The sequence below is a fragment of the Amphiura filiformis genome, chromosome 6, assembly GCF_039555335.1.
Source record: "Amphiura filiformis chromosome 6, Afil_fr2py, whole genome shotgun sequence".
NCBI classification, from domain to species: Eukaryota; Metazoa; Echinodermata; class Ophiuroidea; order Amphilepidida; family Amphiuridae; genus Amphiura; species Amphiura filiformis.
In genome coordinates, this window is record NC_092633.1 from 57,156,278 (window position 1) to 57,176,104 (window position 19,827).

A 19,827-nucleotide genomic window follows, 5' to 3' on the forward strand; every position below is an offset into this window, starting at 1 on the left:
AATAGTGAAAACGTGACAATGAAAGACCGTCATTTCACAAATTTTTGGCTTTTTCAACTGTTCAAAATTAAATTTTACACTGTCAGTAATAGTGCCAAAATGGTCCACCAAAACGCTTCAATTAGGTCTTCATTTTGCAAAATTTTCCAAGTTCTGAGGAGGGAACATCCCCTGCGTACACATGTAGTTGATAAACAAATGGCCACTTTCACTTCTGCTTTTGACATTTGCCAATTTATGTTGAACACGATTTATAGGCCTACCATAATTGTTTTAATGGTAGGCCTCAGTGTAAGAAAGAAAATGGAACAAGAAAAGATTGGACCACACCCCTTTAATTGTAAAAGGTATTTTGGATGAAGAAGTCCCTGGGTAGGCAATATGGTATCATGGGTGTTGGCCTTGGGTTTGTTGGATTTGGGAGAGGTGGGTTAGTGAAGAGGACATGCTATGAGGCTCCTTCCTCCATACTTGAATGCAGGGGAAATTGGGTGGCACCCATGTGCACAAGCCTCTCAAGGGTGATTCAAAGATGTTTAAGGTGTTCCCTTAGGTCTTTCAGGCAGGGACGAGATTCTTCCTCTGATTATAATCTGTTCACTATGAGATGGCACATGACCTTTGGAAAAGTAAACAGAGTCCCCAGGGGAGACAAATATCAAATGGTAAAAAACTTTTGGAAAATGTGCAGCAGCTTTAATGAATGTTGCTACAACTTAAACATGTCCTTTCATGATATAAACCTATAAATATATAGCACATGGGAAAACAAACATGGTCATGTGCCATCTAATACTGTAAAACACTTAAAATTCACGGGTACTTTATTTTTGCGAATTGAGAAAAAGCAGGATTTTTTGAGGGTTTTAAATTTGCGAATCCAGAAGATTTACTTTTATATCTCAATAGTGGCACTGGCGACATCCGGGCTCAGTTGTGGAGGATGGTCACATATGGTAAAATTCTTTGGAAAAGGCATACACTGGACAGCTTAAGGTTTTACCGTCGTCACCCGATTCGACTTGACTATTGCGCCTGTTTTCAAAGGCGTGCGTACGCCGCGTCGTGTTCGGCGTTGCGTTGCAGACATCGCAGAGCACGATGCGTGTTGTGCGTGTCAATGCTATTTTTACGCACCGGCGATAACTAGGGCCAAAAAATAAAGAAAACAATGTTTGCTGAGCGCAAAAAAAGTGGTCGCTTCTAATATGTTAAATACAACATGTACAAACCAAATCTTGCCAGCATGCTTCCAGTAATAACAGACCTTGACCCCCTCCCCAAAGTAGGCCTACGACAGTAGGGTCCAATAGATGGTATGAAGTTATAGGTCTACCAAACAAACACAGAATCAGGGTGTTTTTTTTTAACATTAGGCCTAAACGAGTGTTGGTTAAATGGGTTAATTTGTTTTAATAATATTTTGGCATAAATGTTGGGTAAGCACTACGGTATATTATAGGCCTATTAAAGGTTACGTTTGTAGAACGTTTCATAATGAAACACACTACAACAAGATTAAAAACATGTTGTGAAAATGTTATTGTAGACATATATTATTTTGGCAACATTGTTCCAACTTAGAATATGTTTTGCAGCAAGTGGTCAATGTTTTTGATTGTTATTTTTAAAATGTTTTAAAAGTTTATAATTATAATCCACCATTTAAATGTTTAAAGCATTTTGTGTTATTGGGTAAAGACCTACTACGTGCACTGAATTCATAATGCATGCGATATAGACAACACCATCAAAACTATTCAGTTTCAAAAAAATGTGTCATACATTTACAAAAATGATATCATAATTGGCCAAACGTTTTTCTACAGCTACAGGCAACCCAGCGTTTAACTTTGCTTTAATTGAACTGCAACAATTGATGATATGAATCCACCTCGAGATAATTCCGTAGGCCTATAGTTTTTGTGACCAAAAGTTTTCCTCTCGGTAAACGGCACTAAGTATGCTAAGTAGGCATATGCCTATAATAATTGTAAGCCTATTATAGTCAAACACTTCTGCCCATGGTGTCAAACGCTTCGCTTTAACATGTTTAATAAATCCTCTTTTTGGGCATTCGAGTCAGGTGAACATAAAGCTGAAAATAACTCACTTTGTGTAACTTGATAACTCTTTGGCCCAATATCTTTGCAGAATGGGAGTCTTTCTTACACCCGTTTGTGACCACCAAATTAGAATTAGGCTAAGAATTTTTAATATTCTTAGCTTAAGAGTTGACATCACTATAATTGTTCCTAATTATGGACACTTCTTAGCCGGAGTAGGCCTATCTTAGGTAACTTTTTTTTTACAGTGAAAACTTTCCTGCGTAAACAGACAATTCCTTTTTTGTGGCCATATGCGTAAATGAACGCTGATCCGGCATCAGATCGCGCTCCATACCAGCGTGTTGGCACGCACCAAAATATCCACGTGCACGCAATTAACTACGCATGGTGTGCATGAAAAAATGCATTTTTGACCTATTTTGGTCAATTTACGCGAAAAACTAGGTCCGGTACCCCAATTTTTTTTTGCGCGATTTTACAGAGCTTTTTCTTTTTCATAACTTATATAAAATTAAAAAAATTTTGTGTCAACAATTTTTTTATACAACGCACAATGTTGTATTTTTTGTGCAAATTGCTGATTTTGCCATTGAAGTGTACAGAGATTTTGGAAATGTACACCTCTTTTTAAAACGGCTGTAGCTCAAAAGTGAGGTCCGGCACCCCCTGTTTTTTTTCCTGATTTATTATCTACACATATTAATGTACAAAATATGTCAATTTAAAAAAAGTTCGGCGATAGGTTTAGTTACGACGGTAAAACCTTAATAGATGCACCCAATTTCCAACAATGTATGCCTGTTTGTATTATGTAGATTTTTTTGTTTTTTGCAAACCTGTGTCATTTTGCAGTGAAAGCAGGATGTTCCAATGAAGTTCTTTTATAAAGAAAAATGATGTATTTTCAGGCCCAAAAGAAAGGTTTGTCTCATAAACTCATGAAAGTACTCAGCTATGTGAAATCAGTTCGCCTCATATCTATAGATCTCTATGGTCTGTATGCACAAAACAATTTAGACCAGGTCTAAATTGTTTTGTGCATACGGACCTAGTCTATTTTGGGCCCTTATTGAGTTGTCAAAAATATAAATGAAAAGAAAAGAAAAGAAAACAGGCACCCAAAAAGCAAACAAGTGGTATAAAAATACAATAAAAAGAAATCATGCATACCTGACATATAGCACATAGCTTTTTAAGCTAAAAATGCATATCACATAGCCTTTTACCAATTGTTTGTGAGACAAACCTCTTTGTTTGGCCTGAATGTTCGGAATATTTGTCGCCCATATATGGGCTATATTTTATTTTCCAAAAATATGCCTGTGATCGTATGTGATGGCACTTTGTTTCCTACTTTAACTATATTTTTAGCTTCTTTTCATACTAAGATCATACCAATAAACCCTATTATTTTTAATTTTTCAACCAGGTGCCGTTGTGAGTCTTGTACCTCACATTGTAAATGGTTTTCCAATTAAAGAGAACTCAATACACACATTAGAAGTGGATGTCATTGTGACTTCAGATGCCAATGGGCGTGATGTACTTCAAGCTGATTCGCAAAACCCAACTGAAATCTGGGACTTGTTCTTTACCCTCGAAAAGTGTAATACAGGTGGCACTGCTGGTGACTGTGAAGTCATTGAAGGAGTATTATATGATGGTATCGGTATTGAGGATGAACAACCGCTTCTTTCGGGTGGATCCATATCATTCACTGGTGTCACGATACCATTTGACCTTACTGGTGCAGGAACTAATGGAGTTGATAATGGGAATAATAAGCCAACAACCTGCTATGAATTTGACAAGCTATGTGTTGAAATAATGCGAGATGAGACTGGTAATGGACCTGTGTTCACATTTGCTGGTAGTACAGAGATTAACACAGATCCTAACAGCCATCCTACTGATACTGACCAAATGAATGCACAATACCCGACAGCGCCAACTAAGAATCCGAAGAAGTGTGTAGATACCATCAACCATTGCAACGGTAAGGTCATAAATCAGAATAAATAAAAGGTTTTGTGTCTAATCATTCAGGATTTTCAGGGTCCGCATACATTTTGCCTATATTTTTGGCATTTAGTTGGGCTTTTGAAATTCAAAGCAATTATTATATTAATTTTGTTTACCGAAACCTGATAGATCCTTAAAAGTACATCTGCCAACCTACTAATTGGGATTCCGATTTATCCATTTGAAATCCACACCCCCACCGAGGAAGATCCAGTTTGAATAATTCAAGATCCAAACATTTATATCAACAATTTACAAAATATGTGGATGATTTTTATATCCCAACCCAAAATATCTTCACTAGAGGCCAAATTGTGTTTTTAAATTTCAATATTTGTAATTTAATATAAAACTGGCAAACATTTCCAGCTAGATTGACATCAGGCCAAAGTTGAAACTTTTAAGATTCATCAGAAGCAAGAGGGCTTTATACTTCTGAGCTTGGTACTGATTTTGGCAAACATGAATGCTTGATGCATGTGTACACAAATGTAAGTTCCCAATACTACAACAAGCACCACAGATTTCCAACTAAAATAGAAAGTAGCAAGGAATAACATGACCAGGTAGGTACATGTAGTGTTGTTGCTTGTTACTTTAGGTGATGTTCTAGTTCAAGAGTACCGTACTCTGTCTGGGTTAGTCTAGGGTGCAAGGCCTTTTCGGAATAATATAGAGAGAGCTTTACTTGGAGACTTACAAAGTCCACAGGGGTTGTGTTGATTTTAAAGTGTAATTTGCAGGTAAATGATTGTTGCTCCACCATTTTTCAAACACATTTTTTTTTTTGGTACATTTTTGTGTATTTTTATGCTCATTTTATTCTTAGAAGTTGCCAAGAGCATAATTTTTGAACGAACAGTAAAATAAATTGCCAAGTCAAGCAAAGCGATCTTTGTATTTTTCATCCACTCCAGCAAGCAAATACCGTATTTGTCCGAGTATAGTCCCACGTTCGAGTATAGTCCCACCCCCATTTTTCGAAAAATTCCATAGACCTAGATGCTAGGATCATTTATGGTTGACCTCAAAAAAATACTCTATTAATGATTTCAAAATGAATTCAAATTCAATGCATTTTGAAATCATTAATAGAGTATGACATGAATACAAATTATCAATTTTCATATTAAAAATACAAAACATCTTGATTTTTTTTTTTTTTTTTTTTTAATTCGAGTATCCCCAATTGTGAAAAATGTTCACCTAAAAAACGGGTGGGACTATACTCGGACCAATACGGTAATATATTCGTATGCTGAATCCTAGGAATAATATAAATCATCCCAAACAAAACTTTTGACAAAAAAATGCCTGTGTGGGAAATCCAGAAAATTGTACTCACAAGTTATGCCAGTTATGTTATGATCCAGTGAGTCAGGCCACCCAGGCTCAAATCATCTCCCCAAATATGTAGCTGACGGCGCTATTGTACATGGCGGTATAGGGAGTCTGGGTTCTCCTTCTCTAATTCTGACGTAGTGCTAAGTTAGACCCCGTTTACACACAGCCTGAAGTCGATTTTAGTCGATTTTGAATTTGACTTCATTTGTGTGTAAACAGGGTTGTCGTAATTATAACTCGACTTCAGAAGTCGACTTCAAATGACGACCCGGAGCAACATTTGTTGAATTCAAAGTCGACTTCAAAGTCGACTTTTGCAGTGTAAACAAACATGTAATTAAAAGTCGACTTCATAATGGTTATTTGAAGCATGAGCATGTACATGTATGGCATAAAAGTGGAATTCACAATATATTTTGAACTCGACTACCGTGTAAACACCCTGTCAAGAAATAATTTATGCTAATCCTTAGTCGCAATCTGAATTTGATGTCGCAATTGAAGTCGACTTCTCTCTGTGTAAACGAGGTCTTAGTGAGTTACTTTACCATTGGATTTGCCTAGCAAAATTTTTGAATTATTTATTTACAAAGTGCAATCTTACAAATACATCTAACTAAATGTATATTTGCATGTGTAGTGTGTGTCAATCAACTTAGCCACCTTGACATACATGTATATATGCAATGTATCTAGACGAGTGCAAAGGTTTTTGCCAATTCATTCATTTATTGATTTTAATCAGAATAAGCACTGTAATGTTTAGTACATAATTTAATTAGAATATATTTTTTATTGAATAAGGATAATAAGTAATAGTCTTCAGATTTGAAGTGATTCGATCATGATATTACTTGATTCATGATAGCATTCAAATTTTAATTTTTTTTAAAATAAACATTATTCAGTTGATAAATATCACAAGGTTAATGCTAAGGTCAAAAATATAATTATAACATTGATGATAATGATTACAAGTTAAAATCACTGAACAAATGTTCAATTATTAATTAATTTCTAACTGGATCTATTAAATCACCATTTTGTAGTAAGGTAAAGTTCTTCTGCAGGCTTTACAAATCATAAATTACAAGTTTATTTTGGTATTTATTAATGGATAACATCATGTTTTGTTTCATATTTCAGGCATCGTAATCACTGATATAGCTATTGGATTAGAAAGAGACCAGACTTTGTGTCAAGGAACTACTGACACTGCTAATGCACCTCGTAATCAGATTGACTTGACAATGAATGTGCATCTCAGTGAAGACAGTGCAGATTTGACTGTGGGTAAGTGAATGTGTGGGGATAACCAATTCGCTGTAGAAGTAATGGTGAACAGGATTAATTACCACAGCAATGGGTCAAAACTATTTTTGAATGTATTGTTCTGCACAACATCCAGGCTGCACTCATCACCTGTCATGTCTGTGTACAGTGTGTGCAATCATACTCATAGATTGAATACAATACCGCTCTTTTCAAAGACACTTACAGGTGCGAGGGAAAGATACATGGACCCAGCATATTGTGAAATTTCTACTGAATTATAATCCAGGTCTCTATGCCAATTCTTTGATAATCTATGGTGAGATGCAGAGCAACATCGTACGTCTAGTGCAGGGCAATACGTTCAAAAATAGTTGTGGTCCATCGCTATGGTAATTAATCCTGTTACATTACTACTTCTACAGTAAATTGACCAAGACCCTTCATATCGTAAATTGTGTGATATCAGGATTGTCATGCATGGGTGACCAAACCAGTTTATCTCTGTTATGGCAAAAAAGTTGTAAACAGATGATACTGTGGGTATGAGAAAAGAGTGTAATTACAAGGGTTTATGCCAGGGGTCTCCCACATGGCACATCCCTGTACAACAAATTTTCAAGATCCCCCTGGTGGTTTACACAATATCTGCAACTGTATTTTATTGGTAATTCATTGGAAAAAATAATTTGATTTATGTCCCACTTGATGTTATATTGGCAAATGGGTACTCTTAAAATATCTTATAAATTCCGCATTCAGTATTTGCATATATGTAAATGCCACATCTGTAGGTATCGTTTGCAAAAAAACTGGAGTTCTTTGATAAAACAGTTTTCAAGATATGATTTTGAATGTAATAATGGTTGCAGGACCAATTTTGTCATTTTCATTTATGGGTGCAGGCTACATATCCATTCGTGGATATATTTTATATTTTGCTAAAATATCTGAATATTTTGTAAAAAGTTGTTATTATTACTAGTTATTATTATTCAGTTAAATTTTATGAGAATTTCAAATTCATATTTTGAAAGGTCTGTTAGTTATTGATTTATTGGTCAAAATAAAGATAATACTATAAAAGTGGAAATTTTCATGTTCATTTATTTTCTCACTTTTCTCGTTCCAAGCTGCTACTGCGAAAATAACACCGCACGAATACATTCCTTTTGTGTAAGGAACCTTAAAATCGTGAATTTAAAAACAAGGAAAATAGGCAAAGAATGAAAAATTAATCGCGCGAACATTTCCACTTTTACAGTATAATGTAACAACAGTATAACAAATTGTTATTGTCAATTTTAAAATTCTCAGAATTTTAATTTCTGACGACTGTAATTTACATGTCTCACTTTTTACAAAAAGAATTTGATTTTGGAGAAGAATTAGGTAAATTGAGCTACAAACTGATGTAAATGAAGTTCCAAAAATTCTCCATTGAGTGAGCATTGTGTGTGTGTGCAATCAACCAGTACGGGGCAATTTTGAGTCCACAGAAAGTTACAAAACTTTTCCTAGCTGTAACCATTCTTACATTAAAGTGTTTTATCATATGGGTTCTTACATGTAGGTTTTGCAAATGATAGCCAAAAGATATGACTTTCACATTTGTAAACACTGATTGATTGCTGAAAACATATTGTAAAATATCACTGTGTTTGTTGGGACCCGTTTTTCTGGTGACACCCTATATATATATTTTTAAAGGTAATGAGTTACAGGGACAACAAATGTTAACTGTCTTTAATGTGTGCAATAACAGAAATTTAATACTTGATCAAATGAAAGATGTATTGCCCCATTTTATTCCCAAGAAAAGGAGCACTCCATCTTTCACCCTGTGACTATACAATGTCAAACCAAAAACACAGCTGCATGCAAATTTTAAGAAGCAAACTGAAACAGCAGTTGAACAAATATCTAGCTATTTGAACCAAACATCCTTGTCATTTTCAAGTGTTTACAGTCTTATGTTTATGCAATATGCAGAAATTCAGGAATGCTTCTAATCTTAAGTTCATTGGCAATGATAATGAACATTTAAATTAATGTCTATCATCATTTTTACTATTATAGCCTCACTTACACCAAATGATGGTATGGATATCTGGGAAGCATACGCCTTTGGAAGCAGCAATGCTGACTGTACTGGAGACTTGGTTGCAGCTGTTAATACTCAATTTACGGTACCCCAATTTAATGACATGTCCTTTGGACAAGACAATGCCTTTCCTCAGGTATGTAACATTATTTCTTTTAGTTTATTTCTCTAGTTATTTCAATTTCAGTTACACACTAAAAGAAACACAGCTAAGGTAATAATGCACTTTGCAGGGGGATCCCTTATAATTGAAGACCAGGGCGTCAGGGCAAAGGCGGGATGTTATTGGTTGCTGATCTGCACAGTACAGCATTTTTGGTCTGGTTGACAGGACGTCATACACAAACTAGATTTTTTAATTCGGTCTTCAATTATAATTGAAGCAATTGTTATAGTCACAAAACTTAAATCACTAGAAACAAGTGTACTTTCTTGCAGGACTAAAGAAATCAATCAATCATTGCAGTGTGTGTTTTTGTATATTGTTTTTGTATCTTGCTCTTCTATATAGCAATATATCTTGTTCATATCATATTCATTTACCATGCATACCTTGTTCTACAAACTTTTTGACCATCCCTTGTAAATAAAGTATAATTAAAGAATTTAGATTGAGAATTGTAAATGACTCTTTAGGCAAGTTGTAAAACCCAACATACACAAAAATGTTCTTAAGTTGTAAAAACGTTTTGATAACATTTAAATACAAAGGTCATGAAAACGTTTTTAAACGTTATTGTAAAATGAAATATTTTGGGCAAACATGTTTGCAAAATATTTTGTCAACACTTAAATAACATTCTGTTTAGAATGTTTTGCATCAGCTTTCAAAAATGTTTTTTGAATGTTATTAAAAACATTTTTATACCCTATATTATATATAGCCCTGACATTTAAATGTTTTCTGTAAAACGTTTTGTGTTTGCTGGGTACTTGCTGGTAAGAGCAGGCACTCATCAGAGCTATTTTTAAATATCTAGACAAGCTTTTCTTCTGATATTTCTTTTTTATTATAGTGACATGCAATTTCAATATAGTACATAATTTGTTTACAACTTCACATCTTCAGTTCACACCTTGTAGGATACAGCAATCCTACAAGGTGTGCATTTGGGGGCCTTGACAATTGTGTTCCACATCATTTTCCGGCCATTGAAACCTGTTCAACTGGGATCAACAGGATTTTTTACCTGGGATTCACCCCAATGTGGATGTCAACAAGTCAAGTACATGACTACATGTACATTATAATATGCACAATATAGACACTAACTAAAAGTTGCTTGCTTTATTTTACACAGTTGAGAGCAGACTTTGACCTCACTGGATGTGGATGTCAACAAATCAAATACATTTGTGTAAGACTGTTTAGAAAGGATACTGTTGTAGATAATGAAGATTTCACTTACGAATTTATGCGACCAGGAATTTCTTCTGTTATTATTGACGGAACCTACACAGACAAAGTTTCTGAAGGTGGCTTTGCTACGGATCCACCAAGCTCCCAGTGGGGTGTCGTTGAGGTTGAATGTCAAGGTAAGAAGCTAGGGGAAAATGAAGGGTGTTTTTTTCCTTCTTTTTTTCTTCAATATAAGTCATAAGGTTATGGTTTTGATTCATTTTAAAGAGTACTGTTTCTATAATCATAAAAATAATGAAACTTACCAAGAACAAAATGGCAATGGAACAGGAACACATCAATGCAAATCAATAGAACCACAAAATTTACTATTTTAAAACCCAGGTTTAAAACAGGTCTGAAGACAAAATAATTCAGGAATGAATTAAAGTTTTAACTTCAACACTACACTATTTTTTGCTCACCTGGAACGTTTTCACTAGTCCAACTAGCGTCTTCAGCGAAAAATATTGTAGTGTTGAAGTTAAAACTTTAATTCATTTTATCTACCACTATGTATGAATATCCACTTGTATAAAATAATTCAAGAAGTTTGTAAGTGCATAGTAATAACAAAACGTTACAAAATAATAAATAACAAAAGTTACGACCTCCTTTCATTCAAGCGTCAAAGTTATTTCAAGCTAAAAGCATCGTATTTGAAAGGTATATGGTATAAAGCTAACTGATCACTCACTTTGTTCTATGTAACCCAATATCACATGGCACACCATCACCACTGATCACTCACTGGGGGGCAAGACTTCAGTTCACTTCCAGGTTTACAATGTAATTTTATTCTATACCAATGTCATTACTGATCATGTGTAAGCTTATTTTCCCAAGATAGCATGGAAGTTGTTTATTTCAGGGGGGTTAGGCAGGCATTTATTTTAATTGAATTTTTCAAAAAGACTGGAGGGACGTTTATTAGGATGGGCGTTTAAAAGAGAATATGCTGTATTATAATTTGTTTTGAAGATTGTCTCTTAAACATTTTGTAAAAAAGCTATCCACTACTATCCTTTTCTTTTTGTATTAAAATAATAATCTACGAGGCGCGGTCAATAAGTTCGTAGAACAAGGTACTTGAAAGAGTAATAGCCAATTTCTTTCTATCTCTCCCTTGAGCATGGTCAATACATACCTTCATGTACCCGTCGCAATTATTCTTGAAACCTTCTATGTCAACAAAATGGAAGTCTTCCGATAGCTCCTTGAGCCACTCTCCAGTGAAGGCTCACCAGCATTGATCACCAGCAAACCTGGTATTATGAAGGTGGGACTTAAAATTCTAATATAGGTTTCACTAACTGAAGGCCATGCCTGAACCACAATATGGTTAGTTTAATTAACTGACCCCTCTATCGTGAATGGCAGCTTGACAAACTAAGAATAGCGTACAGGACACAATCCGAGAACAGCCACATTCATTCCTACCATCAACCTTCTTCACACGATGGCTTGCCTCAATTTTGCTATAAAAATTGTATGATATATGCCTATAATTGTACTTTCATTTGGCAAATGATCTGTCATCAAGACTATCCCTGGATCTCAGAAACAGTGATGAAGACCTTGCACTCACGGTGACCGAAAGTGATGATCTTCTTAGGGTGTGAGATCCAGGTGCTTCCACTAAATTCACTCATAATTCCAGTGATTAATGTATGCCTTATCACCTTTAGCCACATATAGATTAAACTTGCCTTGGTCCGTATTCTAAGTGTATAGAAGGTGTGGACCTGAATATGTCAACTGGTATCAATTTTGTACATGAAGATTCTGGGACCCCATCTAGAATACACCCTGGGTTGCCCAAATGTTAATGGATTAATATTGAAAACACATTCATCAGAGTTGTCATATTTTGTGGCTATCTCATCTTTCTTATTTGGCTCTTTATTCATTATCAATGCCACTCTATCAGCGCGTATATCATTAGTGGTGACTCCTGTAGTCATGCTAACATGCATCAGGATGTGTTTGAAGTCGGTTGGACTAGATTAATATGGAGTATTAAAAAAAAAAGTGCACACACTGAATCTTGGGCAAATTTATTTACCAAAGTGAATATTTTTTCACTTGTGTGTTTTGGTTTATCTATTAAATAAATAAAAATTGTAGACATTTATATAGCGCTTTATGCCGTAAACAGCCTCAAAGCGCTTTACATTTATTCTGCCGTCATTAGAATATGTCGGAACCATGTTTGCAGCCTACAAGTGGCACAGGGTCCATCAGTACAACAACTGTGACTACCCCTAACAGCTTCCCATTGCACCTGGGTGGGGTGAGCCAAGCGAGGCAAAGCGCCTTGCCCAAGGGCGCAACACGGTGGTGGGACGGGAATTGAACCCACGCACGTCGAGCAAGCTCTCAGATTATGAGTCCAAGGCCATAACCACTGAGCCACCGTGCCCTATTCATTCATTCATTTGTCTGTTTGTGTGTTCAATTATGTAGTTATTTAGTTAGTCAAAGTCATATAATAACATTTGCTGAGGATGACGCCCTCAGTATTTTTCAAAATTCTGTTTTTTACACGGTTGTAATATACTTTATTAAACTAACATGCCCTGCAAAAATCAAGACTTTAGTTGCTGTAGTTTTGTCAAAATTTGTGATTTTGAATAAAACGCAGGAATCATTTTTTTACTATTTCGATGGAAATATTAGTCGAACACGTACACTATGTTCACATCACAGTACGTACGCTGCGTGCGGGATAGTACACATACATCAAAGGCCCGTGCAGTAGCACAACCAAAGGAATGTCATGCATTGGCGACATCTGCGAAAATTTCAGTTTTCTTTGCTTTACATCAGTTAAATTAAAAGGGGTCATATCTGACAGTAAAAGCTAACATGTTATGGAAAAGAAATACTTATCTATTTTTTATGGAAATATTATAACATTTCTTTAAATAGTTATAGTTAGTTCTCATTCATTCATTACTTCATTTGATTTATTTATTTGCTTATTTCCTTCTTGACAGGTGTATCACTGAAACCGAACCTTGCAATGCACAATCCCCCCATTACGCCTGATTTTGACCGACAAAATCTAGGTGAATACACAGACATTCATCGTATTGACTTTGCTGCTTATTTCGTGGAAGATGATGCAAGCGATTGTGGCCCAAATGGAGACCTTGCTTGTCAATGCGGAGTTCAAGGAGATAACTTGTGGATTTTGGAAGCCTTTCTAACAAGAAGAACTGATCCGAATAACAACTTGGTAGAGGCTGTTAATCCAGATACTTGGGTCTATCCATATGTTTCTTCTGTAGATGGAATACTTGTTCCAGGTATTTATCATTATTCAAGATTTCTTTTGTTCAGTTTAAGTTTGTTACTGTAATAATTGATGTTATAAATTGTGACACGATCTGGTCCATGGGGGCCAAGGAGGCATTTTTGAAAATTGAGTTACTGTAATTATTACATTACACATACAATAGGCTATCATTTACTGAAAACACCAAAGGTCTAATATACTTGGTTGTAAAGTTATGAAGTTATTAGATATCTATTTTCTTATGTATTTCATTGTTTTTTACTCCATATTTTTACCTTTATCTCAGTTTCAAATTTGCCGCCGTTGGCCCCCATGGACTAGATCGTGTCACAATTAAAGCAAATCATAGTTTAAGAGAGTATCTGTGATGAGACATATCAGCTCCATAGCTCCGATCAGAGCTTTAATGAAACGTTTATGTTTGATGTTCATTTTCTTGCTTGAAGTTGAGGTATAATGACTATTGCATTTGTGTTACAATTTTGAACTGTACTTTTGTACATGTATGTACTAGAAAAATGTTTCCATAACATTTGTAGTGATTAGATATACTTGGGAGGTCTGAACAGTGGCGTAGCCAGGTTTTTGGAACCAGGGGGGGCACAACTTGTACCAATGAAAAAAAAAATTTGCCGACGGAAGTTGTGAATTGTTGACCCCAATTTTTGTTGGCTAGTGCGGTCCTTGGAAGTCTAAAAGGTGGGGGGTTAGGACAAAATTTTCCAAACATTTTTCACGGTGTTTTACATATATATCGTATATCAATATCCTTCAATGTGCTAACGTAAACAGCCCAAATGGAAGAGTCATATCCATGATTTGAAGTATTTGTTTCATCAACATTTACACACAAAATTGTCTATTGTTGACCCCCGTCGTCTACCGACCGCATAAGATGAACCAACTGCACTGATAACCGGGGTGGGGGAACCGGCCCCCACTGGCTACGCCACTGGGTCTGAACCTATTTAATACATGTAGGAAACATAAAATACATTTAGAAATTGTAGGCTATCATACAACTCAACTTTGAAAGGTTCATTGAGATGATGTTCCCGTAACCCTATAACTACTGAATGTGAAATTCAGTTGTTTTCCGTTTTCTAATGATAACCATTCAATTTTACCCACTCTGGGGAAATCCAATTTTTTCATATTAAAAAGAAAAAACGTAAACAGTATATTTCTATCTAGAAACACTAATCCAAAATGGTCATTCACATGCAAAAGCGCCGGCATAGCCAGAGAAAAAGGTCATGAAACAGAAAAATATACATGTATGACCCCTTAGGCGACAAAAAAGAAAACCCTGTTCTATGGGCCCGACCGACCCAGATTTTGAACAAATTGGGGAAACAAATTTTTCTGTACAAATGAATGCCGACCCAAATTTTGGAAATTTCAGGAACAATTTTTTTTTTTTGTATTTTCTCAAATTGCAAATTATTTACAGATTTTAGTTATTTTTGGGTCATTTTCAAAACAAAAAAAAAAGAAAGGCCCTACTTGAAAGGTCCGTCCGCCCAAGTAATGAATAATTTGAAGTAAATGGCAGTGAAATATTTAATCGTGAATAAGTGAAATAGTTAAAAATGGGTAAATCGCACAAAATTAATTGTGTGAAAATTTTTGCTGTAGAAGTAGTAATGTAACATGATTAATTACCATAGCCATGGCTCAAAACAATTTTGGAATGTAATGCCCCATAGGTTAAGCAAGCTGCACTCATCACATGTCATGCTTGTTTTATATGTGTGCAATCATTGATTGAATACAATACCACTCTTTTCAAAGACACTAATCACTGGGACTAAAATCACTGGGACTAATCATACTGGTGCAAGTGGAAGGACTCAGCATCATGTGAAATTTCTATAGAATTATGATCCAGGTCTTTATGCTTATTCTTTGATAATATATGGTATGATGCAGAGTAACAGCAAACGTCTTGTGTAGGGCAATACATTCAAAAATAGTTATGGCCCATCGCTATGGTAATTAATCCTGTTGCATCACTACTTCTACAGCGAATATCTTAAGTGAATTAAGTTTTACAGCCAGTACCGTCACTTTATGCATATATTTGTGTGTGTTCTTTAAACCATAACAGGTCAGGAAGATCAGGATATCATTGCCCAAGATATGGCACTAGATTTTACAGATGTGAGAGTCGACTTTGACCTGTCCAATTTAGACTGCCAAGAAGGACCACACTATCTCTGTGTATGGCTTAAGAAAAATCCTGATGCTACCAAAGACTTTGTACTTGAAAATCCAGATGATCCTACTAATTATGTTGTGTGCAGTGACGAATTGGATTGCGTTGGTGAGTGTTACAATATGTTTATACAAACAAAAGCAAAAAGTAAGGCCTAAAAAAAATTGTTTGATTGCCGTAATATAATTGGCGTAATATAAAAAAAAAAAAAAAGATAGGTCGTTCAGGATTTTTTTTTTAACTGGAAATTGTGTTTGATAAAGGCCTTGGATCTTTTTTTTTTTCTTTCTTTTTTTTAAATTCAATTTTTTATTTGTTTATTTATTTATTTTTTGCAAAAAAAAACCAAAACAAATTAGTCGGGTCTAATTTTAGGGTCAGTTGGGTTACACCAATTTTTGTAGGCCTAATGGAATACAACTTCTGTTGTTTTGCATGTAAGAGTAAGCATACATTATTTCCAATAGTTGACATTTACACAAAAGGCAATGACATCCACTAGTTCAAAACAATATTTTGTAAATTAAACCTAATACTGTAATTTGCAACTCACTTTGCTATGTTGCGTCCGATAACTACAGACTTCATTGGGCATCTGATAAATGATGTTTTGATGACGCCAGATGTTGTGACGTCAGGACGGCGAGGAATGTCTCGTGAACGCCGGGTCCCATGCGTGTGACAACTGGAAGCGGAGTCCCCTTTCTTGTTGCTGGCAGGCTCATCCACTCTCTCCCAAATTGATTCCCAGACAGCTTTCAAACCACCTTTCCTCTCTATCAAGGATGACTGCTTCTTCAGGACTAAAGAAGTGTTCAGTGTTCTTATTGCAGTGGTTGTACACAGCGGAGTTTTGAGCTTAGTTGGAACTAGGGCATCTACCGTAAAACCCGTCTACAAGCATATATAGTGTTTTTATAAAAGCTTAATTAATTCAAGCAAGCATTAATATACCAGTACAATAGATCGGTCTTAAAATAATACTTGTTTGTATATGCTTGGATCCGCGATTTATTTGCTCAAACTCTATAATGGCGACTGGATTAATGTAGCTTTCATCAGAAGCACACTATATGCTTGTAGACGGGGTTTTACGGTATGTTGTTTAAACACACTTGTAAGGATCACTTACTTGAAGTCAGACAAATGTTAATTCAGGTATATTTTAGTGCAAATTTTAATTCAACACAAGCAAGAAGAATATCATTTACATGAAATTTTCTTGTACCTCTGGACTATTTGAATTAGAACTTAGCTCATAAATTCACTGCTACAATGTAATTATGTTTGGTATCTTTGACATCATTTGGTAAATGATTCCATACCTTTGGACTGGCCAACATAACAGTTCTATTTCAGAGCAATTTAGTTTTCTTATCATCAGATAATAACTATGAATGCTTTCCATACAGGATCTTGGCAATAAACCATTATGATATTTGTACATAAAGATACATACTTCCTTATTGTACAAAAACATCAAGAACATTATATATACATAAAAAAAGAAGTTTTGTATGACACATAATTATAATTATGAACTACTTGTTAATCCTAAGTACCCTTTTCTAAAATTGAGAATCCTGTTAAGTTGTCTTTGTTTGCATTTTTCTAATATTCCATACATTTAACAATATGTACATATATGGCATGAATAGGTAACAATGTAACTGATACCAAGATGTTTTGGGCAAATCATGTGTAATTTTATTAAGCATTAAGGGGTGGGGTATGAACGTTTGGACAGTATTTATTGTGGGACATTAGAGCACATCAGATATATCGAATTGCATTCTGAATACGAAGAATGTCCTTCTGATATCAAATAATTTTGATTTTTGAAATTCGCAATTTAATACACATTTTATGGCAAATCATTAAAATTGATATTTTTGATATTTAACAGTACTTGAAGTAAACTTTATAAATCTGATGATTTATACTTAAAGTGTATGTAGGTGGGATGAAAAGCCGACGATCAATTGAAAATTTTGACCTTCGTATTGAAGATATGGATTTTTTCCCAAAACACACAAAAAATTAGGTCTTTTTGGGAAAAAATCCATATCTTCAATATGAAAGGCCAAAATTTTCAATTGACCGTCGGCTTTTCCTCCCTGCTACATACACTTTAAGAATATGTCATTAGATTTATATAATTTACTCGAGGACTGTTATATATCAAAATTTGAAAAATATCAAATTTTTATAATTTGTCATAAAATTTGTATTATATTGTGATTTTCAAAAATGAAAATTATTTGATATTAGAAAGACATGCTTCGTATTCAGAATGCAATTTGATAGTTCTGAGGTGCTCTCATGTCCCACAAAAAATACTGTCGAAATGCAATAAACGCTCATTTTAGATCCCTTAAGCATGTGCAGGTTTTAATATAATATATATTGTTTCCATGTTAGATTTTTGTAATCCAAGAAATAAGGCATCAGACACACAATAGACCATTTATTGAGCGGTATTTATTCAGTAAGCTAGGGTGCCAAAATAGCAGACAAGAAATGTCATGAATCATGGTACCCTTTGGAACGAAAATACAGCTTATTTAGCCAATGCCAACATGGGGTCATCAGGTAAAATATTTCCTTCAATATAATACTTCATGGTATCAAAGATTGGTTGACATGGGTGTTGAACTCAACCATTTTCCAAAACCCCTTGCTCCTAGACTACTGCTAGCAGGTAATCTCAAATTTAGGTGTGGACGATTGTGTTTCCCTTTGATTCCTGAAATCTAGATCTCTAACTTACTTTGGATTAAAGAAGCCAAACTCATTTGTCAGCAAGCAAACCAAGACATAGGTCACAATAAGAATCTAGTGTAGTTTAGGTGAACAGCTACAAATGTATAATTCTGCTAAGTAAAAGAAGTCAAAGCTGTCATTTTTAAAGGTCCGTAACCTGATCAACATGCCAGCATCATCCCCCTGATTTTTTTCATCTGGTTGTCAGTGCCATGGTGAAACATTCTATTTCCATCAGGACATGCGCTCGACTGTATAGCATACAGTGCGGTGTTGTTTCAGAATGCCTGACCAGAATGCAATTCATGGGTACCAACGTATTGGCTTGCTAATTATGCTAATTATTCACATTTATGCTGAAATCCTGTTTTCTCACATGCATAAAATGCACGATATTTGTCATTGTATGTAAGTTTGAAGACGATCCAAATCCTAAACTGATAGGGTTACCCCTTTAAATTCCTTGTTCACTATTACTCTTTTACATAATTTTTATTCAGGAATAATATGACACAATCTGGTCCATGACCCATGCAGGGTCAATGATATGGAAGCCAAAGGAGGCATCTTTGAAATTTGAATTACTATAATTATTATGTTTTGTGATCCAAGCATCATCTTTTTATGACATTTTTCAGTAGATATCCACACAAAAAATTAATTCCCATACTGTAAAAGTGGAAATTTTCATGGCACATTAATTTTTACGCTTTTCGTGTGCAATACAGCTACCGTGAAAATAAAAACAAGTGAATATGTTCTTTTTAATGTCAAAATCTTGAAATTGAAAAAAAGCAATGTAGTTGAAAATCGGCAAAGCGCGAAAAATTACATGCGTGAAAATTACTACTTTTACAGTAATTTCAGTTGATTCCAATTTTTGCGTTTGTGAGTTATGCATGATTCATAACCTCCGCGTATTACGCCATATTTGTGTCCCAATCAAATTGGTTGTTAGATGATTTACACACACCGTGGTGTACCGGCGCGCAGGTTATTGATATCCATCCATGACCTCCGCGTATGCTTAGGCGGTACAATGACTTCCGCGTAGTGCGCATCTGTTGCGCCGGAACTCTACACGTGCACGCAACTACCATATTTGCACATGGCGTGATTGCGCAGTGCTGTAATTGGTAAGTCCCTTTTAGCCTGTTCAACTTTTTGAAGGGCGAAATATAAGTTTTGATAAAATTTTTTTATTTATTTCAACAAATTTTGGAGAATAAAATCTTGAGATTTGGTTGAGTGATGAGTTAAAAGTGACGGTTATGAATTCGGTTAATAACTTTGCATCAGTTATATGTCGGGTATTGTGAAAAATCTAAACATTTT

At 35.1% G+C, this 19,827-nt stretch overlaps 1 protein-coding gene across 1 annotated transcript in view; it reads left to right on the top strand.

Moving 5' to 3' along the window:
• The window catches only part of LOC140154650 (uncharacterized), a 138,969-nt gene that overhangs the window by 28,489 nt on the left and 90,653 nt on the right, over positions 1-19,827 (top strand). Inside the window, 6 exon segments of the mRNA XM_072177217.1 lie at positions 3,499-4,065; positions 6,582-6,728; positions 8,787-8,947; positions 10,113-10,347; positions 13,210-13,521; positions 15,622-15,837. Coding sequence (XP_072033318.1) covers positions 3,499-4,065; positions 6,582-6,728; positions 8,787-8,947; positions 10,113-10,347; positions 13,210-13,521; positions 15,622-15,837 — 1,638 coding nt within the window.